Source organism: Alnus glutinosa, chromosome 9 (genome assembly GCF_958979055.1).
Source record: "Alnus glutinosa chromosome 9, dhAlnGlut1.1, whole genome shotgun sequence".
In the NCBI taxonomy this organism is placed as follows: Eukaryota; Viridiplantae; Streptophyta; class Magnoliopsida; order Fagales; family Betulaceae; genus Alnus; species Alnus glutinosa.
Window position 1 is genome coordinate 13,103,264 of NC_084894.1, and position 23,924 is coordinate 13,127,187.

At 40.6% G+C, this 23,924-nt stretch overlaps 1 protein-coding gene and 1 pseudogene across 1 annotated transcript in view; one reads left to right on the forward strand and one right to left on the reverse strand.

Annotated features, from left to right (window-relative positions):
- The window catches only part of LOC133878292 (DNA ligase 1), a 37,039-nt gene that overhangs the window by 2,631 nt on the left and 10,484 nt on the right, over positions 1-23,924 (reverse strand). The window contains exons 9-14 of the mRNA XM_062316826.1: positions 11,666-11,778; positions 10,927-11,028; positions 10,763-10,824; positions 10,420-10,491; positions 10,249-10,322; positions 10,079-10,135 (exon numbers count right to left, since the gene is read on the reverse strand). Coding sequence (XP_062172810.1) covers positions 10,079-10,135; positions 10,249-10,322; positions 10,420-10,491; positions 10,763-10,824; positions 10,927-11,028; positions 11,666-11,778 — 480 coding nt within the window. The remainder of the gene's footprint in view (positions 1-10,078; positions 10,136-10,248; positions 10,323-10,419; positions 10,492-10,762; positions 10,825-10,926; positions 11,029-11,665; positions 11,779-23,924) is intronic.
- Positions 2,204-8,785, forward strand: LOC133877610 (uncharacterized; annotated as a pseudogene).

The window sequence follows — 23,924 nt, forward strand, 5'->3', positions numbered from 1 at the left end:
GGCCGTGGAAGCTGATACAAAGGGCACACGTGAAGATCATGGGATAAGATCATGGGATACTCATGTATCCAACTAATCTTAAGCAACGTGTAGGACTCTAAGAGACGTGGGTCTCTAAGAGACAGGGGTAGTGGGTTTCTTCAACTACAGCAGTTGAGTTTAGAGTTATAGTTTATCCCTTTGTGCCCACGTTATTCAACGTGTGTAGAGTCCCTGTATAGGTAGTTGTTTGTTTATTACGTGGGTAGTTATATTTCTTAAGTTAGTATAAGACTAGGACTAGGAGTAAGGATTGATTATTGAATATTGTATTGGCATTTATCATTGTGGTTTGTATCTATTAAGGATACTACCGGAAAAGACTCACAGTCCAAGTGTGAGTCTTATGCGGCTCCATAGGAAATCAACTTCTACTCAAACTCTAGTGCTAAGCTAGATAAGGTTCAGTTATCTTAGAATTCAAACTCTATAATAGATAGATAAGAGATAAGGTTAGATAAGAGTTCTAGTCCTATTGTATAGGAAGCAGATGCGGTTATGTGTTGTTATTCAAACTCTCTTGTAATCTTCTATATATATCAATGAGAACTCACATAGATGTGTACGGTTTAATTAGCCAAATTATTCTTGTTCTATCATGGTATCAGAGCCCTCTCACCGACCAACGTCGTGATCCATGGCCAATTCCGACTCCGAGTCCTCTGCTTTGGCAACCTCGGCAGCCTCCAACGCTTCACAGCCTCCCCCGCCACCTACCCAACCAACAGTTATCTTCACCGTCCCAAATATGAATCACAATCTCAGTATTAAACTCTCCAAAGGCAATTTCAATGCCTGGAAAACTCAGATTCTCGCATATATCAAGGGCCAAGACGCCTATGGCTTTCTTGATGGCTCCTCTCCTTATACCGAGGTTCTTGTTTGTCATAAACAACGGGTCGAGGTCTTCCATTCGAACCTGTCCATAGAACGATCTTGGGTTCCCTTTCGTTGTTGGGTCTCGTTATTCTTGACGAGGGTTCACATAATTTGGTATCAGAGCACGGTTTCTAGTTCAGGTTTGCCTATCCTTTAACATCTTTCATTCCTTTGTTTCTTCTTTAGCCGTCAACATCATTTATCTCTTCTTAGCCGAATTTCCTTTACCCTATCTGTTCAATCTTTGTTTGTCTTGTTGATGTCTAAACTATTGGTCTGGTCTCACATCTCTTAGTTATTTCGAAAATCTTATTTCATTATTCTCAAAAGCTAGTTGCTGATCATAAAAAAAAATAAAAAATAATAAAATAATAAAAATAAATAAAAAAATCACTATTTTGTGCTTCCAAAATTCCAAACTGCCGTATTCCTTCTAATTCTAATCTGAAAATTTCCATATTCCTTATGTTCAAATCTGAGATTCCTTGATTAGTTCTGGGTAAATTGTTGCTGGAAATTTTGAGTTGTTTGTTTAGTTTCAAAGGAACTAAAAGAGAATTATCGAGTGGAAAAGGCAAGAGTGGTGAGAACATCAGAGGGTAAAAGCCATATTCTTTTGAGTGAAACACGAGTGGAGAGTGATCCACATTCTTGAGTGTAAACACGTAAGGGAGTGATTCGTGAGGTTCTTTTTCTTTCTAACCTTTGTTTTGCAGCAATCATGTCTCACGATAGTAGTAAGAGCATTGCCGAAGGTGATACAAAATTGGCTGATCCGAAAGTGTTTATGGAGGCCATGATGAGTGAGATGAGGTGTGTGATGAAGATGGAGATGGAGCAGGTTCACGAACGGATAGATCAGATGGAGAATAGACGTGAGGAGCAACCACAAAACGGTCGTAATTTGCGTAGAAGGGAAAGAGTTCCACCGAGGGAGGAGGATGAAGAGCGTTATGGGTCTGGTTTTAATGAAGAAGAAGATCGGGATTCCATTGTTAACAATAGGAGACCTGGAGGAGAATTTAGAAAAGCTAGGAATCGTGAAGATAACAACTCGGGTGGTATTAAGATGAAGATTCCGTCCTTTCAAGATAGATCTGATCCTGAGGCATATCTTGAGTGGGAGAAGAAGATGGAGTTCGTGTTTGATTGCCATAACTACTCCGAGACAAAGAAGGTAAAATTAGCCGTGATTGAATTTTCTGAATATGCTATTGCTTGGTGGGATCAGCTTGTGATAAACAGGAGGCGGAATAGAGAACGACCAATAGACACATGGGAGGAGATGAAAGCAGTGATGAGAAAGCGGTTCGTTCCAAGTTACTTCTACCGAGAGTTGTACAAAAAGCTACAAGGTCTTAGACAAGGGAGTCGAAGCGTAGAGGATTACTACAAGGAGATGGAGATTGCTATGATCCGCGCTAATGTAGAGGAGGATCGGGAGGATACAATGGCTAGATTTTTACTTGGCTTAAACCGGGAGATCCGTGATAAGGTAGAGATGCAGCATTATGTGGTATTGGAAGATATGGTGCATATGGCTATCAAAGTGGAACAACAACTCAAGAGAGGGAGTGGGACACGTGCAAGCCATAACTCTAGTTCTACCTCTTGGAAATCGAGTCATGCCAAGCCACCGGACAAGTCACAAACGCCCAAACCCGAGCCCAAGTCCGCAACCACCAGCCACGTTCCTCAAGGTAAAACCGAAGCCTCTACCTCTAGGAATCGTGATATTAAATGTTTTAGATGTCAAGGCAGGGGCCACATAGCAAGTCAATGCCCAAACAAGCAAGTCATAGTGTTGCAAGCCAATGGTGAAATTGTGACCGATGATGAAGATTCCGACACCAACGACATGCCACCATTGGAGGATGTTTCCGAGGAGAAGTATTTAGCTCCTGACGCATTGACATTGGTGGCGAGGAGAGCATTGAACTTGCAAGCAAAAGGAGTTGATGAAGTACAGCGGGAGAACATCTTTCACACTAGGTGCTACGTTAAAGACAAGGTATGTAATGTGATTATTGATGGTGGTAGTTGTACTAATGTTGCAAGCACAATTATGGTAGAGAAATTGGGATTGCCCATGGTAAAGCACCCTAGACCGTACAAGTTACAATGGTTAAATGATAGTGGTGAGATAAGGGTGAACAAGCAAGTGTTAGTTGCATTTCGAATCGGTAAATATGAAGATGAAGTGTTGTGTGATGTAGTACCGATGCAGGCGGGACACTTATTGCTAGGGCGTCCATGGCAGTTCGATAGGCAAGTGAAACATGATGGCTTTACGAACAAGTACTCTTTTGTACTTAATCAACGATCAATCACTCTTGTACCATTGACACCGCAGCAAGTATACCAGGATCAAGTGAGATTACAAAAGGAGAGTGATCAAAAGAAAGAGAGTGAGCAAAAGAAAAAGAGTGAAAATCAGAGAGAGGCCGAGAAAAATGAGAGAAAAAGAAAATCAAAGTTCGGCCCTTGAGAGAAAATCATAGAGAAAACAAAAGAATTTCTATGCAAAAGTGAGTGAGATCAAGCGAGCAATGTTTTCAAAATAGCCGATGATTGTACTTTTGTACAAAGAGGCACTTTTAAACACTAACGAACTCGACCTTGCTTTGCCTAGTTCTATTGTTTCTCTTTTGCAGGAGTACGAGGATGTCTTCCCTGAGGAAACACCACATGGGTTACCTCCAATCCGAGGGATTGAACATCAAATTGATTTTGTTCCTGGTGCAACCATCCCAAATCGACCAGCTTATAGGAGCAATTCCGAGGAGACAAAGGAGCTTCAATGGCAGGTAAGTGAATTGTTGGAGAAAGGGCACGTGAGGGAGAGCATGAGCCCATGTGCGGTTCCGGTCTTACTTGCACCTAAGAAGGATGGGACGTGGAGAATATGCGTTGATTGCCGAGCCATCAACAACATAACGGTAAAGTATCATCATCCTATCCCACGCTTAGATGATATGTTAGATGAGCTGCATGGTTCTTGCATATTTTCTAAGATTGATTTAAAAAGTGGTTATCATCAAATTAGGATAAAAGAATGAGATGAATGGAAAACCGCCTTTAAAACAAAATATGGTTTGTATGAATGGTTAGTTATGCCTTTTGGTTTGACTAATGCTCCGAGCACCTTTATGAGACTTATGAACCATGTTTTGCATGCTTTTATAGGCAGATTTGTTGTTGTCTATTTTGATGATATACTCATTTATAGCAAAAACATAAACGATCATGTAGTACATTTGAAATCCATTTTAGATGTGCTAAGGAAAGAAAGGTTGTTTGCTAATTAAAAGAAGTGCACTTTTTACACCGATAAGCTTGTATTTTTGGGATTTGTTGTTAGTACACAAGGTATACAGGTTGATGAAGAGAAGGTACGTGCAATCCAAGATTGGCTGAGCCCCACAAGTGTAGGTAATGTTCGTAGTTTTCATGGACTTGCTAGTTTCTACCGGCGGTTCGTGAAGGACTACAGTAGCTTAGCCGCACCGCTTACCGAAGTGATCAAGAAGAACGTTGGATTTCGGTGGGGAGAAGAACAAGAGAAAGCATTTCAATTAATCAAAGAGAAGCTGACTAACGCACCTTTGTTGTCTTTACCTAACTTTTCTAAAACGTTTGAAATAGAATGTGATGCTTCAGGTATTGGTATAGGCGCCGTTCTTATGCAAGAAGGACGACCAATTGCTTACTTCAGCGAGAAACTCAGCGAGGCAGCCTTAAACTACCCAACTTATGACAAGGAGTTGTATGCATTGGTTTGGGCTTTAGAGACATGGCAGCACTATCTATGGCCTAAGGAGTTCGTGATTCACACCGATCATGAGTCCTTGAAACACTTGAAGGGCCAACACAAGCTAAAAAAAAGGCATGCGCGATGGGTGGAGTTCATAGAGACGTTTCCATACGTCATTCGGTACAAGCAAGGTAAGGAGAATGTAGTCGCTGATGCACTTTCTCACAGGTATGACTTACTCTCCACACTTGATGTAAAATTGCTTGGTTTTGAACACATTAAAGAATTATATGCTGAAGACCACGAATTTTGTGAGGAATATAGAGCTTGTGAGAAAATCGCCTCTGGTAAGTTCTTTAGGCTTGATGGATTCCTATTTCGAGAAAATAAGTTATGCGTGCCTAACTGTTCTATGAGGGAGTTATTAGTGCAGGAATCACATAGTGGGGGATTAATGGGACATTTTGGAGTTGCAAAGACTTTAGCTATTTTGCAAGAACACTTCTGTTGGCCTCACATGAAACGAAATGTCGAACGGATTTGTGGTAGATGTGTCACATGTAGGCAAGCTAAATCCAAAGTGCAGCCCAACGGTTTGTATACTCCTTTACCAATTCCTAGTGAGCCTTGGATTGATATTTCAATGGATTTTGTGCTAGGATTGCCTAGGACTAAATGTGGAAGAGATTCAATTTTTGTGGTCGTGGATAGATTTTCTAAAATGGCACATTTTATTTCATGTCACAAAACGGATGACGCTTCGCATGTTACTGATTTGTTCTTTAGAGAGATTGTGAGATTACATGGCATGCCTAGGACAATTGTTTCGGATAAAGATGCTAAGTTCTTGAACTATTTTTGGAAGACTTTGTGGTGTAAGCTAGGAACTAAGCTATTGTTTTCCACTACTTGTCATCCACAAACTGATGGTCAAACTGAAGTAGTAAATAGGACTTTGTCTACTCTATTGAGGGCAATCATTAGAAAGAACATCAAAACATGAGAAGAATGTTTACCACATGTTGAGTTTGCATATAATAGAGCTGTTCATTCTACTACCAAATTTTCGCCATTTGAAATTGTGTATGGGTTTAATCCTTTAACTCCATTGGATTTATCTCATTTACCTTTTACGAAGCACGTTAATTTAGATGGCAAAAAGAAAGCTGACTTTGTGAAGCAGATTCATGAGAAAGCAAGACTCAACATTGAGCGAAGAACGGAGCAATATGCCACACAAGCCAACAAGGGACGTCGCAAGCTGGTTTTGGAACCCGAAGATTGGGTTTGGCTGCATATGAGAAAAGAAAGATTCCCAGCGAAAAGACGTTCCAAATTATTCCCAAGAGGATAAGGTCCTTTCCAAGTCCTCGAGCTTATCAATGACAACGCTTACAAGCTAGATTTACCTAGCGAGTACAATGTAAGTGCCACTTTTAATATTACTGATTTGAGTCCTTTTGATGTAGGTGATGATTTGAGGGCAAATCATTTTCAAGAGGAGGGGAATGATGGAGATCAAGGCACCGCTTCGAAGGATCTCGTTCAAGTACCAATTGGGCCGGTTACGAGAGCACGAGCAAAGAAGTTCAAGGATGTACTCAACGGACTCATTCAAGAGTTATGGGCTCAAGCAAATTCGTGGAGGCCCAATGAGCATGATCCACGTGGGCAACAAAGAATCGTCACCTTGATTCAAGTTCTAGAAGGATCCGGTCAAGGCTAAGAATTGGCAAGAAATATTTTGGGTCTATTCTAGAATGATCGGATTGCATGGCTATTCTAGGCGCCACTTTCTTTCCTTTTATGTTGTCTTTTGTTTCCTTCTATATCACTCTAGGCGTCCAGCTCTTCTTTCCTATTTTAGCGTCTTTTTTTTTAGGCAAGTAGAGATTTATTTTAGCTTTGATTAGGAGGGTGGGCGTCCAGCCTTTATTGCCTTATATGTCTTGTGTGTTTTAGGAAAGTAAGGATTTCTTTCCTTACCCATTTTCGGCTTTAATTAGGTTTTCTATGTTAGGTTTTTTTTCCTTGTAATGTTCAGCCCTTTAAATAGGTGCATAAGCAATGGAAAAGGAGACATTGATTATTCATAAAACTTGTGAGGTTTATTCTCTTTGGTTCTTTGAAGAACTACGCGAACTTATCGGGATTTCCCGTGGCGTTCATCTCGACTTATCAAACGGAGTTTCCACCACCGTTTGTGGCATCTTCCTTATACCGATGTTCTTGTTTGTTATAAACAACGGGTCGAGGTCTTCCATTCGAATCTGTCCATAGAACGATTTTGGGTTCCCTTTCGTTGTTGGGTCTCGTTATTCTTGACAGGGTTCACATCAGGGACCTTCCCCAACTCTTTCAATTAATGGAAATTGGTTTTATGTGTCCTTTATTGATGCTTATAGTCGTTACAGTTGGGTTTTCCCAATTCAAGCTAAATCTGATGTTATGCCAACCTTTCTCCAATTTCAAGCCATGGTTGAACGTCTACTAAATTCAAAAATTATAAGCGTTCAATCTGACTGGGGTGGCGAATATCGCAATCTCCATTCTTATTTTCAAACTCATGGCATAACTCATTGTATCTCTTATCCTCATACACACCAACAACAAGGATGTGTAGAAAGAAAACAAAGGCATCTTATTGACACTACTCTAGCTCTCTTGGCCGAAAGCCATCTCCCTCAAAAATTTTGGGACGAGGCTTGTCTCACTTTATGCTATCTTATTAACCGATTGCCAATACCTTTGTTACAAAATAAATCACCTTTTGAGACACTCTTTCATCAACTTCCAGATTATAAGTTCCTTAAGGTGTTTGGTTGTGCTTGTTTTCCAAACTTACGACCATATAATTCTCAGAAGTTTTCCCCACGTTCCAAAGAGTGTCTCTTCCTCGGGTATAGTCAACATCATAAAGGCTATAAATGTCTTCACATTGATTATGGCCGGGTGTACATCTCCCGAGATGTCATCTTCCATGAAGATCAATTTCCTTTTGCTGCTGTCCCTTCTGTTTCTACTTCTCCTTCACCAGTGCAGGCACCGGTTCTTCCTCCTTTACTTCCAACACCTCCTGCCACTTCTCAGTTACAAATTCCAGCAGCTGTCTCTCCTTCTAATTTTATTTCCAGTCCTCCTTCTCCTCCCTCTGCAGAGAGTAGCATGCCTACTTCCAACTCTCACACGGATACTCCTCCTGCTCGAGTACATCCCATGCGTACAAGGTCAATGAATCAGATTTTTCAACAAAGGCAACTTACAGATGGCACCATCCGATACCCAGTTCCTCGGGCTTTAGTGGCTGAAACACATTCAGCTCTTGTTGAACCAACTTGCTTCTCCAATGCAGTAAAAGTTCCAGCATGGAGAAATGCTATGCAAGTTGAATTTAATGCTCTCCTTCAAAACCAGACTTGGTCTCTTGTTGCTAAACAGCCTTCTCAGAATCTTGTAGGCTGTAAATGGGTATTCAAGCTTAAGAGGAAAGCTGATGGGTCCATCGAACGACATAAAGCACGTCTAGTTGCTAAGGGCTTTCATCAACAGGCCGGTGTTGACTTTGGAGAGACATATAGTCCGGTTGTCAAGCCTACAACCATTCGGACAGTTCTTTCTCTTGCCTTTTCAGCAGGTTGGTCACTCAAGCAGATTGATATTCAGAATGCATTCTTGCATGGTTTTCTATCCGAGGATGTATACATGGTCCAACCACCTGGATTTCTTCATCCCAGCTTTCCTAATCACGTGTGCAAGCTTCAAAGGGCGATTTATGGCTTAAAACAGGCCCCCCGAGCCTGGTTTTCTCGCCTCAGCAATAAGTTAATTCAGATTGGCTTTGTGGGTTCTAAGGCCGACACTTCTCTCTTCATTTATCGCACCAAGACAGTCACTATTTATCTCCTAATTTATGTCGATGACATAATAATCACAGCATCGGATCCGGCTGCAATTACAGAAATTTTGAAGCTTCTCAGTGTTGATTTTGCAGTGAAAGAATTAGGTGATCTTCACTATTTTTTAGGTGTTGAAGTCAATAAAGTTGCAGCAGGCCTTCTTCTTTCTCAGAAACGATATATATTGGATCTCTTGAAGAAAACGAAAAATGCATGAAGCCAAGCCTATCTCTTCTCCAATGTCGTCCTCTTCAAGTCTCTCTGCCTTCTCTGGTGATCCAATGGAAGATCCAACCCTATATCGCAGCACTGTAGGGTCATTACAGTATCTCTCCCTCACAAGACCAGATTTAGGGTTTGCAGTAAATAGAGTGTGCCAGTTTATGCACCAACCACTTCAGCCTCATTGGCAAGCAGTTAAAAGAATCCTTCGGTACTTGAAACACACGCTTTCTCATGGTCTTCTCATTAGTCGTACTTCCTCTCTTCAGTTGCAAGCATACTCGGATGCTGACTGGGCTGGATGTCCAGATGATCGACGATCCACAGGTGCATATTGTGTTTTTCTTGGTTCTAACTTGGTGTCTTGGAGCTCACGCAAACAACCTACGGTATCTAGGTCCTCAACAGAAGCAGAGTATAAGGCAGTTGCAAACACTACTGTTGAACTCCTATGGATTCGAGCTTTACTTCAAGAACTTGGAATCAGTTTACATTCTCCACCAACACTTTGGTGTGATAATATTGGGGCTGCATACATGTCGGTTAATCCAGTTTTTCATGCTTGTACAAAGCATGTGGAGATAGATTTTCACTTTGTTCGTGATCGAGTAGCTGATAAATCATTGGAAATCCGGTTCATTCCTAGTTCAGATCAACTAGCTGATGTCCTTACTAAACCACTAGTCTCTCAACGTTTTCAGCAACTCTGTTTCAAGCTCAACATGCGATCTTCCCCGTTGATCTTGCGGGAGGGTATTAAGGATACTACCGGAAAAGACTCACAGTCCAAGTGTGAGTCTTATGCGGCTCCATAGGAAATCAACTTCTACTCAAACTCTAGTGTTAAGCTAGATAAGGTTCAGTTATCTTAGAATTCAAACTCTATAATAGATAGATAAGAGATAAGGTTAGATAAGAGTTCTAGTCCTATTGTATAGGAAGCAGATGCGGTTATGTGATGTTATTCAAACTCTCTTGTAATCTTCTATATATATCAATGAGAACTCACATAGATGTGTACGGTTTAATTAGCCAAATTATTCTTGTTCTATCAGTATCCAGCCAAATTGAATTCATTTGTGGTCTCTCCTACCTGAAAGGAGTTCAATATCTATCTATTTCTATTCAATTAGTTGTGGGTTCCTATCAAGAAATCCCATGTCAAAGACAAAATAAAATCGGACTCAAGAAGCTCAATTTGCAACTTACGAATATGATATGGGAAACAAAAGTACAAAGATAGCAGTAAAAGGAATGGTCACAATGAACAAAAAGATAAAATTATTACCTCAGTGGGTTCAAACCATACATCTGGATTAATTGAATCTGCATACCGATAGTAGGGCTGAATGGAGAAGAATATTAAAACTCCGGAGTAGCATATAAAATTATACCAGGAACCCTAAGTATACACAATTCTTTAGTGGCAACATTAGAAAGAAAGAAAGAACCACAGACCTTTGGTTTAGGAATCACTTTAGAACGGAGACTGGCAGAACGTTCTTCAAGCATTGTTTCAGAAAATCCAGTGCCTACCCATCATCGCATCAAAATATTTGAGCAAATGAACATCATTAGGTTAAGAGACTCAAAAGCCTGTAACCAGCAGTAAACCAGGCATTTGCTCACCTATTTTACAAATGCTTTGAAATTCTTCATTATTGCTGTCATAACAAGCAAGGAGAAAGGCACCATAGACACCTAGGGAGAAACACTATATCACCATTAACAAAACTGAGGCTTGAAATTAAGATTAAGGCACCAATTGAAGAGGACAAGAAAGATAGCATAGCTCATACATCATACAGAAAGAAAAAATCAAATGAAATTGAGAGTAAAACCCATGGTTTTGTTACTAATAAAGCCACACACACACAAAAATAAAAATAAAAAATAAAAAATAAAAAAAAATTGCATTTGCAAGTATAACTTCACCTAGCTGAAAAAGGCCTCTCTTTTTTTTCATAGTTACCTGTACGCTTCCCACGGCCGTGGAAAGCAGCAATAGGTACCAGATCTAGTGAGTCCCCAATACTGCAGATCACAGCCAATAAATAAAAAGATATGCAGAAGTCATAATAGAAAGCAGGATAGGAAGCTGATATGTAAGCTTTTTTCATGTAAGTTTACCCTTACCTATCCATGTAATCCTTCTTCAATTTTAGCCAGTTAAGTGACCTCTTGGCAGGCTCGTATGTAGCATCTCTAGTCAGTGTTTTAATAATTAAACCCTCACAACTGCAAACTAAGATTAATTAATAACTTTTAAAAAAAAAAAAAAAAAGTTCAATTTTAATTTCTTTATCTAAATACATAAATAAATACAAAAGGAAAAATAAAAAAAATGAGAACGGAAGACAAGTAACCAGCTAAGGAAATGTGTGTGTATACTTATATAAAATATCCTGTAGGTAAGAATGATTCAACCCATTAAAGCAAGCAAGTTATGTCTATATATTCAGGTGGGTGATCATTCGTGAGATATACTCAATTTGCCATATTGATGTGATTCAATGGCAACATGAACACATCGACATTCTTTTTTTCTTTTCTTTTTTTCTAAGCAAAAATGGTGGGAGGGTGCGACCGGAGTGGCTTCTCTACTTGGGCGTGATCATAGTATCACCTACCCGTTGAGAACCAATGACAAGAGGAGCCTAGACGGGGATGCCGCACACAGTCCCTCAAGTCGGTTCAACCATAGCCTAACCCAGCCCCACCGAGGGCACTAGTAAACACCTAGCTGGTGAAGTGGATATAATCTCAAACGCTTCCCATCGCAGAATTCGACCCCAGCATCGACATACTTGAATAATTTCATCTAATGATATATCAAGTTCATCTCCACTTGCCCACCCGAATGATGAATGAATACCTTGAATCAACAGAAGTGTCAAGAAATTTCTGTATTTCCTCAAGATCATTTGATGTTATTGCAGTTGCAAACTGGAGAAATCCACATTCTTCCTCAAAAGAGTCGTAAAGGTGCTGCACAAAGTGAAAGGCCCACAGATAGGATTATATTACTATGTTCTGACTCAAATGCATAACACAAAATCCAGACAAAGGGGAAATTTAACAACATATAAAAATTAGACATGCTCAGAGTTATGCATAAGATTTAGAGCTGTTAACTTTTATTTTTGAAAATCAGATCTCCTTATTAGAATATGGCACACCTGCATTTGATAAGTTTAGTCAGGGGATCACCTTCTAATAATTAAAAGATCATATTTACATAACAATTTGATAGAATTATTCATGCGACCAGGGCATCATCCTCCAAAACTCCATAAAAACAAGAAGGTAACTTTCAGACTCCTGTCTCTCCTGAAGCATCAATGCCACCATTACAACCCAATAGTATTGTTGAGCATAATTGATTCTTTAAATTGCTCAGCAGATTAATTACATCACTATTAAGATCCTCATCTATGTTGCTCAGACTCAGGTACAGGTGTTGGGTGTACATATATGCCTAGACTTCTGACTCCCCTATTTCCAGAAACTTAGGATACATGGACTTTCCCAAAACTTTAGATATTGGCAGGACACATCATATACATATCAACCAATAAACATAATTGTGAAATTAATATTCAGTGAAGCATTGGGGAAAGATGGGGAAACTTCTCTTTTCTTTCTAAGGAAAGCTTCTCTAGGTGGGGTCACATGAGAAGTATCTGTCTTAGACAAAGTTAGACAAACATCCCATAACCATATCTGTGTAATGTTGTGTAAAACAGGTATAATGGCAAAATTGAAGAGTCCAAGCAACATAGATCCTCATGGTCCAACCGTTGCTCTGGACAACCATTAATGAAAGGAGTAAAAGAAGGCAGTGTTATTTGCACACAACTTTAAACTTCTCATGCTCCACGTTATGTGTGCATAAAGATTAACAGATACATGGAATCACACGAGGCTAAAATTTAAGTTCAAATCTACTGTAAGAAAAAATTACGAGTAATTTGAGTCAAAGAAAAAGAAAACTGTTACTATATATTTTTGAACAGTATCTTCCTAAATGATGTTGCTTATACAATTGAATATATGTCTCTCTCCCTTCTCCCCTCTCACTTCCCTTGGCGCGTGTGAGCGCGTTTCATCTCAGTTCTCTAGTCTGCTTTTTCAGTTGATCTAGTTTCGTTCTAGAAGTCGTGGGTTTCAATGACGGGTTTTTTGAAGTGGTTATACACCGAAGCCAAGGCCTTCTCGAGCTTTCGGTTGTAGAGGGTTGCTCCGTGTTGCATTTTGTCGAGAGAAGTAAAGGGGTTTTTTGAGTAGTGTACATGGGCAAGCTGACTATGGAGTGGTTGTTGGCCAATGTGGAGGCACTGGTTCGAGGGGAGGCGCCAAAAGAGTTTATTAAATCTCATAGATTTAGTAGCAGAGCTTTCCTCGCTCAGAGATGCATGAATAGCCATGGAAGCCGGAAGGTACCTGGCATTAGTAGAGTATGGAGAGGGTGGTCGGAGAGGATTTGTTATCATTCCAGAGGGTCATGAAGGGCATGGAAGAGTTGTGCGCGCCGCTGAGCTGTGAAGGGTAGTAGTTTTCTTCGAGGTGTCTTTCAGCAATGGAAGGCCAAATACCAAAAAGTTTCCCAATGGCTCTTTGTCGCTTGTTCTAGGTCGTCATTAGAGTGAACAAGTATGGGTCTGGTGGAGGGTGGCAGCCGAAGGTCCTCTAGGGAGGTGCTATTAGGGGTGGGGCAAATTTCAAACGTTTCCACGTCGCTTAACAACAAAAATGGTACCTTGGAGGAAAGAATTGTGGGGCAAGGATGATGGTGGTAGAGGGGTGTATGGGCGAGCAAACTTTTCCAAACTCCCCACCAGCCACTTCAGAACAGAGGAAACCATCGATGATTTGGAGGAAATTTGGATAAGTGCGACTAGAGGCATCTAAGTTGAGGCCCATGTCTAAGGGTAAGGCCTTGCTCATATCGTCTTCTTTCTCGGACGATATAAACACGGGCCCAAAAGTTGATAGGCCAACAAGAGCAAATCTTATAAGGCCTAGGCTTTCAGGAGGAGGGTTCCTCTCTTAGGAGTGTGGACGCAAGAGCAGGCCCAAGATCAAACCAATCAGACTTTTCAAAGGGGCTAAAGCCCATTGCTAAAGGGAGGGTCCAATCTCCCACAGGCCATGGTGCATTTATTTCTATCCCAACTACGGTGGCCCAACCCGCCAAGCCACAGGCTTCAATTAATCGCTGGCCTAGGCCTAAGAAGAGTTACAAGTGGATCATTAAGCATGGCGTTTAAGGTTCTTGATCGGGCAAGGGAGCGGATCTAAGTACCTCAGCCACGATAGCTAGCAACCCAAATGACCCGACGCCTTCCCCCACCCTCGATTCTGATCGATCTGTTGGTGAACAGCAAGGGAGTCAAGTCTTGTTGTGCACAGATGGTTCTGCAACCGCTTCAAGCTCCTTTCTGTCATTAGGTGGTTCCCTCAATCCTCCAATTGACGTTGCTTTCTGTCATAGGTGGTTCTGCTACCGCTTAGGCATTGCTAATAATGCCTCCGGCGCAGGTGGAAAGGCTTCTAGTGGACAATTAGATGGGCCAGTGGTTTGATAATAGCTTAAATATGCCCATATTCTTAATTAAAATAAACATTATCATACCTTCTTTTGTATCAATTCTAACATTTTATACTTCATTGTGGAATAATGTTTGATACTAATCTTGAGCTTAAATGACATATTAATGCAAGTAATTGTTCTTTCTTTTACGACTTGGTAGGAAGTGGAAAGAAAAATGCAGAAGATAGTGGTATATATATGAGGCATTAAATGATGGACAAGATGGAAACTTTCTTTTCAATCATATTGCCAGATGAGTCAATGTGGGAGCTAAAGGGAAAAAAGAAAAAACATATAAAAGAACCAACATGCACGTAATGAAGGAGGACTTCTGGAAGGTGTCTCTCTTTCACGTGGAACCTACAAGAAAGGAAGCAAGCTTTGCAAAAGATAGAGTTGCAGTAGGATGAGTCAAGCAGAAAATAAGGAGACTTTTCAACAGCATCACGAGGGCCCACGACTTGGATGAGTATCTCATTAAAAGACCAATTCGTGTAGTAGTAGAAAGAGGAGACTTAATATAATTCTTTTTCCTTCTCTATAAAAAGAGCAACACACAACAACACCAGGGCCCTTGATTTTTCCGATGCAGTGATTATTTTTGGAGTTTTTCTACACACAAAAGCGTTGGGCGCCGAATACAGAGAGCACTGGGGATTTTCGATTGGTATTAGTTATTTGTTATTTTCAATTTATTTTCTCTCATGTTGCTTTGTTAATGATTAGCACTTTATTTATGGAATTTATTTTTATAGTTATGAGTGGCTAATCCTCTAGCTAAAAGCTAGGGGTGAAGCCTAGTATTTTTATTATTGAGACTATTTTATTTGATCTTCATGAATTAATGATTAAATTTTGGGGATTTTTAAATTGAGAATAATTTCATATTGACAAGTTTATTTTGATTCATTATGATTTTGTTTATATCAAATGCTTACTTTCTTTGATTTGTTATGATTCAAAATATATTGCATGCTTAATTTGTTGTAACATGTTATTGAAATCAAATCCTTAGTCGGCACATGTTTAATTTTATTTGATTAGTGCTTAATTGTTTTATTTTCCGATTAGGAGAGTTGATTCTCTACCTATTTGAGTTTAAAATGTCTCAAGAATACGTAATAGAATGCTAAGTGGATCCTTTCAACTTTATTGTTTCCCATTAATTTTCTCCAATTTCACTTTTATTAATTTAGTTTAGTTAATTAAATTTTAGTTTATCTTTCACTCCATTGCTTCACTTTTAGTGGAAAAACAACAATCAACTCAATTTATTGTTCTGCACAATAATAGAAATTTTACTTAGTATCTACCATTCCATGTGGATCGCCTTCGGACTTATTGAGAATTTATTACTTGCGATAACCTGCACTTGGGTTTGCATTCTTTCTGACGCAGCATGGTGCTCCAATAACGACGTAGAGCCGAAGGGACCGTGGGATCTCTTAGGGTCAAGGATTTAGCGCTAGATCTCAGAGATGGGAGGAGGATCGTGGTCCCAAGTCTGAATCCTAGGCCATTCCTTCCTCAGTTTAGGAAGAGGTTGGGTGACAATTTGGGGATGGACCAAGAGCTCAAACAAACTCTCCCTTTGGCAAGAAGTGATTCGAGTTTAATTGTGGCCAAAGGCAATGGGGTCAAGATGACCCCTTCTTTGAGTTTGGTTCTTCATCACAGAGAAGGGTCAAGGGTTAGCGAGCCTTTGAACGTTCTTCCACTTGCAGTAATTGAAGAGCCATTTGTGCCTGGTGTAGAGGCCTCCGACTGGGTGGTTCAGACAATCAAGAGTTTCCATCATGTTGTGGGGGTGTCTTGTGAGGGGTTTAAGGGTGATATGATGACGTTGCTAAAGGCCACTGAAGCAAGCAGAACTCAAAATGGAACAGCTAGCTCATCCAACCCTCTATCTAGGTCAGTGAATAGAAGGCAGCAAGAATTGAAGAGGTTAGATTGTTCGGTGAACTATGATAGTAAGGGAGGCCAGTGTAGTAGAGGAAAAGGTAAGGGTAAGGGTTCTAAGTTTTCTTTATGAAGCCAAAGATTTTGATGTGGAATGTGAGAGATTTAAATGAAAGGGGTAAAAGGCTGAGGATAAGGAATCTTCTTAGAGACTGAAAGGTGGATATTGACTTCTTGCAGGAAGCTATATTAGAGTGTCTAGCGCTGTTGTGTGCAGTTTATGGGATAGTATTCATATGAATTGGTGTTACATGGCTTCTAAAGGGGCTTCTGACAGAATCTTGTAAATGTGGGATAGGCGGGTGGTGAAAAAAATTAAAGAGCGCCGCCGGGGGGGGCATTCTCTGTGGCTTCTTCAATCACTGGCTTTAGCGTTTATGGTCATAATATTAACAATGACAGAAGATTGCTATGGGATGAACTGGTTGGGCTAATGAGTTGGTGGAATATTCCGTTGAGTGCTGGGGCCGATTTTAACATCATTCGCTTCCCAAGTGAGCGTTCTAGTGGTGTCAGGGCATCCCCAACTTTCCTTTATTGTTTAATTGTAATGTTGTCGTTAGGAGTAGAGGGTATTTTAAGTTTGAGAATATATGGCTAAAGTCTGAGGTTTTTGTGGAGAACGTAAAACGATGATGATCGTCTTATAATTTTCAAGGATCCCTTAACTTTGTTTTGGCGCGGAAATCAAAAGCTCTGAAGCTTGATTTGAAAAAAACTGAATGAGAAGGTGTTTGGCAATGTCGAGAAGCGGAAGAAGGCTCTTATGTTTGAACTTCAAGGTATTGATATTAATTTAAAAGAAAGATCTCTTTTGGATGAGGAAAAGGCAAGTAATGATGAGATTGCTAGTGAATTGGAAAGGACTTCTCTCTTGGAAGAAGTGAGTTGAAGACAAAAAACAGAAATCATGGACCCTTTGGTTGAGAGAGGGAGGCAGGAATACTAAGTTTTTCCACCGTGTGAAAATACCCATAGAAGGAAAAACACTGTGGAATCCTTGGTGATCAACGTCTCCATTACTTCATATGCTACAGAGGTAAGAGAGCATATTCTGCAGTTCGACACTCGTCTTTATTCAAAACAATTCAGCTGGAGGCCAAAGCTGGATGGTCATACCTTTAACTCCGTTGATGATGACAAGACTTTGTGGTTGGAAAGAGCCTTTGAGGAGAGTGAGGTCTTGGAGGTCGTGAAAGCGCTGAACGGCGATAAGGCCCCAGGTCCTGATGGTTTTTCTTTAGCTTTTTTCTAGTCTTATTGGGAGGTTCTAAAGTAAGACGTAACGAATGGTTTTCACGAGTTCCATGCTCGGGCCAAGTTTGAAAGGAGTCTCAACACCTCTTTTACTGCTCTTATTCCCAAGAAAGTAAGGGCGATGGTATTAAGGACTTTCGCCTTATTAATCTAGTAAGCGGCATCTATAAAATTATCTCTAGAGTCCTAGCAAATAGGCTAAAAGCAGTGTTGGAAAACGTTATATCTAGGTCTTAGAATGCTTTTATCAGGGGGCAAACAAAATTTTAGACTTAGTCCTTATCACAAATGAATGTCTTGATAGTAGAATTAGATCAGGTTCCCAAGATGCTTTGTAAACTAGACATAGAGAACGCTTACAACCATGCAAATTGGGAATTCATATTGTATCTATTGAGAAGATGTGGTTTCAAGGAGAGACGGCATGGATGGATCGCTCACTGCATCTCTACGGTTTTGATTAATGGAACTCCTTCCGGCTTCTTTGATAGCTCCCAAAGCCTAACAAAGGGATCATTGATCCCCTCTGTTGTTTGTTGTTGCCATGGAAGCGCTGAGTAGAATGTTGCCCGCCACTGTGGATGAGGGGCTTTTATTAGGCTTTTCGGTGGGATCTAGGGATAATGTTGAGCTTCTTATGTCTCATCTCTTATTCGCGGATGAAGCGCTGATTATTTGCGAGCCTAATCCTGATCATCTCTACAATTTACATGGCCTTTTTCTTATGCTTTGAAGCTACATCGGGGTTGAAAATTAACCTGACTAATGCTCTGTTTGTTTCAACGTAAAAAAAATTCAGTCAGAAAATGTTTTCAGGGAAATCCTTTATCAGGAAAATATTTTCCCCTAAAAACTTTTTCCGGCGTTCGGCGCATACGGAAAATCACAAATATTTTTTATATTTTCATTCAATCATATTAACCTATAAAAATCAATTTTTTTCACAATATAAAAATATTAATATATAATAATTAAAAAAATTAACCTAAAAATTTGAGTTTTGCCGATGGCCCAACGGTGGTCCAACAAAGATTCGCGATGGTCCGATGGTGGCCCTATTGTGGTCAGGCGTGGCTTTGTGGTGGCCCAACGGTGACTCAGTAGTTGTTCGGCTGTGGTCCAGTGGGGACTCAATGGTTGCACAGTGATGGTCCGGTCGAGGTCGTGGGTGGTTTGATGGTGGTCATGGGTTGGCCTAACATTGGTCTAGCAGTAGTTCAACAAAGGTCTAACGGTGGCCCAAGAATGGCCTGAAGGTGATTCGGCAATAGTCAGGCAAAAGTTGTGGGTGTTCTGACGATGGTTCAATGGCTTTCCAATGGTGGTCAAGTGGAGGCCAACGGTGGTCCAGTGAAGACCAAGGGTGGCTTAGTGGTGGTCTAGCGATGGCCCAATAATAGTCCGGCGGAGGCCGGACGATGGCCCGATGGCGATCCATCGAAGGTTTGACAGTGGTCCGGTAGTGGCTTGGTGGAGGCCTAGCAGTGGCCTGGTGGAGGTCCAAATGACTTCTAATTTACTCGTCTCAGAGTATACATTGACTCACTGATTCCTGTTCACACTCACATACCTTGAGCTACACATCTTACGGCTGCAATATTGCTTTTGGATTCACAAAAGAGGTTCTACTTACAACTTGTGACAAAGCAATGCATCGTGAGAGATAGAGAGACAAGCAAGACCCATCGGATAATACTAATACACCTTGTAATAATGGGCACATTCAACAGTAATTTGATTTCAATTCACTAGAACTTCAAATACCAACTTCTACCGGAACACAATGTATGCGATTCTTCAAAATACATCCAATATGTATGTGTGTCAAATCAATTCAAAACCACATGATTGAATAAGTACAACCTAAACCACAAAATTGTTTATCCTTAAGGCCTGTTTAGGACTAACCAAAACATGGAATCACTTAAATATCCTAGGATTGGCTCAATTCTTTTGTTCTTCAAGTCGTAGATACCACCTATGACTCCATCTATGTGGCCTTCAATGTAGGCATTGGTAAAGTAAATACAATTCATTTTCCAACCAGCAAGAAGATTTTGAGACGAGATTGACAAGAGTTATTATTTCCAATAGAATGCATCATCTCCTAAGCTTGTTACCTCAGTCCCTTTCAACTGGCTTTGGTCCAGCTTGAAGACAAGAAACAAGAATCACTGAGTCAGCTTCTTTTTCTTTCATTCATGGGTGCGTACTTGGACCATCGTTGTCTATGCATGATCTTTCTTCACATGTGATTATGGGTCTCAAATGTTCACAATCACCAATATATTTTATTCTAATTGATAATATTAATCTGGATAACCCCTCCAAAAAAACTACAAATAAGTGATTGAGCCAATAAAATCCTACCCAATGGGTAGATAGTTGGAGAGGTCACACAAGCCCCTACTCCTAATAAGTTGTGGAGTTCAGCCCCTTCCAATATGAGTGTTAGACTTGCATCACATTCTTCTTAGTGGACTATTGTCCGCTTTGACCACGTTGTGACTCAACGGGGTCATTTGGGAGATCTCGATAGTTGAAACACGCGAGCATACTCCTTGCTTCTGGGGAGATTGATCCGAAGCTCGAGTACGGTCGTGCGCCGTTTTTTCTTCTCTACCATGACGAATCAATTGATTTAATGTAGGCATCGCTCTTTCCTTTGTCCTTCCCCCCGATTTGTGCCCTATCACTAGTGATTACTCCCGATCTAAGCACCCTTTTTCCATTCATAGAGAGATCCAATCGTCAAAATCAATATAAAAGACATCTAGAATTTTGCTTACCAAGGCGGACTTACTAAAAGTCAATAAACAACCAGTTCTGTTCCAAGTGACATGGCAATTGTTGGAGAAGAAAATCAATATATTGCTTATGTAGCTTACCCCTTAGATCTTTTTGAAGAAGGTTCTGTTACTAACATGTTTACTTCCATTGCGTAGTCATATCCATGTTTGGGCACTAAACAGGGTGAGTAGAGCGATGGGAAGAGCTGAGTGAGAGGAAGCTTTAGACTTCTCTGCTTTTTCATTTCGCAGTTCCCATGTATCTATGGACAGAAGCTTTTCATAGGGCTGTTATTGTTATCAATAACCAACCTAATGAAATCTTTACTTGCGTCAGGATGCCTTCATTCAAAAAGATCAAACCGGGTGGTATCTTATATGAAGAAAGAGATTGCTGGCGTGTTGTTAGTAGACTCAACACTCATTTCTTCTTGTGACCAACCGTGGTCACCTCATCTAGCGACATTATATTTGTGATTGTGAGCAATTGAAACCCAACATCACATATGAAGAAAGAGCATGCATAGACAATGATGGTCCAAGCATGCACCAATGAATGAAAGAAAAAGAAGCTAACTCACCAATTCCTATTACTCGTCTTCAAGCTAGGTCAAAGCCAGTTGAAATGGACTGAGGTAACGAGCTTAGGAGATGATGCATTCTTTATTGGAAATTATAACTCCTTACCAATCTCATCTCAAAATCTTCTTGCTAGTTGGAAAAGAAATTGTATTTACTTCACCAATGCCTACATTGAAGGCCACATAGGTGGAATCATAGGTGGTATCTACGACTTGAAAAATAAAAGAATTGAGCCAATGCCAGGATACGCAAGTGATTCCATGATTGGGTTAGTCCTAACCAGGCCTTAAGGATAAACAGTTTCGTGGTTTAGGTTGTACTTATTCAATCATGTGATTTTGAATTGATTAGACACACATACATATTGGATGTATTTTGAAGTATCGCAATTTTATTTACATTGTGTTCTGATAGAAGTTGGTATTTGAAGTTCTAGTGAATTGAAATCAAATTATTGTTGAGTGTGCCCGTTATTACAAGGTGTATTAGTATTATCTGAGATGGGTCTTGCTTGTCACTCTATACCTCACGACGCATTGCTTTGTCACAGGTTGTAAGTAGAACCTTTTTTGTGAATCCATAAACAATATTGCAGCCGTAAAATGCGAAGCTCGAGGTGTAAGTGTAAACAAGAATCAGTGAGTCAGTGTATCCTTCGAGACGAGTAAATCTCTAGTGGTGGTCCGGCAGAGGTATGGCGGTGGCCTGACAGTGGCCCGATAGACTTTCAACAAAAGTATTCTTGGCAAAAAGATATCCTTTGGCTGTCTAGTACATCAAGGCGAGGTCGAGGAAGAGTCAGACATTCTAATTGCAAGGTTCCATGAAATTAGGTATTCGATCGAAACCATCATCCTCGTATTTGATGATAGTCATAAAAAGTATTAATCCCTTGCAATCAAGGACAACTCGATAATCTCTACCTCTAATTTGGCATGAATAATCAAGTTTTTGAAACTCATTGAATGAACCATCGATATGGTGTAATTGGTATTGCATATGCATCACTTTGTCGTCTTTTATAGACACCAATGTAAAAGGTGAGCATAATTGTCGATGCTATCACTATGTCCGGTGTGCATGGAAATAAATCTGAGACTAGATATCAAGGATTTCTATGATTTAGAAACACATTGGAATCGTAAAAGCGATTTTGCGGGTAGTCTTACTAGGATCTCAGTCCAAAGGTTGTGTGGAAGTCGATTTGACATATCTGTGATTGTGGTTTAGGGACGAACTAGGGAGGGACTTAAAAGATGCTCATTTTCTCTCTCTTGCCGCTTCTCTAAAAATTTTCAAACTCGGAAAATGATTTACAGATTTGAAAAAAGGAAAACATTTAACAAAAATTAAATAAGTTTTTTCGGTCAAACCAAAAAATGTTTTTGATTGACTAATATTTTCCGTCACACCAAACAAAATACAGAAAATATTTTCCAGAATACTTTTACGCCAACCCAAACAGAGCCTAAATCAGAATTAGTCCCCCATAGGCATCGTGGAAGATGTTAGAGGCTTGACCGGTATCCTTCGTTGCAGGGTGTCATCTTTGCCTATGAAGTACCTAGGCCTATTGTTAGAAGCTCCATTTGAGGCAAAATCTACTTGGGTTGGCAATATCAAAAAGATGGAACGTCGTTTGGCAGGTTGAAAACGGCTTTATTAGTCATAAGGGTAGTAGGATTACCCTTTTCCCCATCCCAGCTGAGTGTTGCTAATCGTATCGATAAAATTCAGCATGATTTCCTGCAGGGCAAAGTAGGTGATGAGCTTAAATTACATCTAGTCAGTTGGTCCAAGATTTGTACTCTGATTTCCTCGGGAGATTTGGAGGTTAGGAACCTAATTCTATTTAACCGAGCTCTATTGGAAATTGGTGGAGGAAGCTAAATATGGGAGCATTTAGGGAGGGTGGTGCTCCAATGCCGTGCACAGATCCTACAGGGTGTGGGTGTAGACAAACACAAGGAGGGGATGGGGGAATGTTTCTAGATTTGTGAAATATGAGGTGAGAGATGCGCTAAAGATTCAGCTCTAGCATTACGTCTGGTGTGGAGATCAGACCCTGAGGGATGTTTTTCCAGTGTTATATAGTATTGCTAGTTTCAAGGAAGCCTCGTGGCACAAATTGCATTGTTCTAGATGTAACTGTTTTTAGTTGACACATGATTGATTCATTATGTGAGCAGTGCGTGGTGGTGCGTGGTGGTGCGTTTGTTTCGATCCCTTTCGGAGGTCGTCATCTGCGGTTGGATATGGAGAGCTGGTTCTATGTGGAGGCTAAATCATTTCTATTCTCAGTGGGGCAAGGGTCTGCAGAGCTCATGGTAGCAGAGAAGCGGAAAGCTTTTGCAGGGGTAGTTCTTTTGTGCTCACGTTGTACTATGTGGCTGCTGTTGATGGTGGAAGAGGTTTTGTGAAATCCTGGGGTTGAAGATTTTGTTAAGTCTTTTAGGGAGGGGTCTAAGGTGACCATCATGCGAAAAGGTGGAAATAGGTCCGGCCATTTCTTGGAGGTGGCAGTCTACATTGTGGGTGGCCGGAGAGGTCTGATTCTGTTTCCCGAAGGACGTGATGGGCAGGGATGGAGTCGTGTTTTAGGCGAGCTATCTAAAGTCTTGGCATTTCTTGAAGATGATGGGAAGATGGGTAAGGCAGTTGGGTCCTTGCTGTTCGCGGGGGTGGTGCGCACAGCGGCTCCCGTCTTTGTCAAGGGCTACGAAAAGAAGCGCGTTGGTGCGTATGGTGTGTCTGTGATGGAAACGAGGCAGCCGGTGGCTTGGGGAGTTTTGGAGGAGAATTTTCCGATGGGTCTGGACTGCTCCACGATGTTTCAGCAACCGGTGGATTGTTTTGCTTTGGAGAAGCATCATTTTGTCCCCTAGGTAATACCCTTCGTGTTGCAGGGTTATAGAGGGTGATGTTGACCCCTTGGCGCAGGAAAGGATGGACTT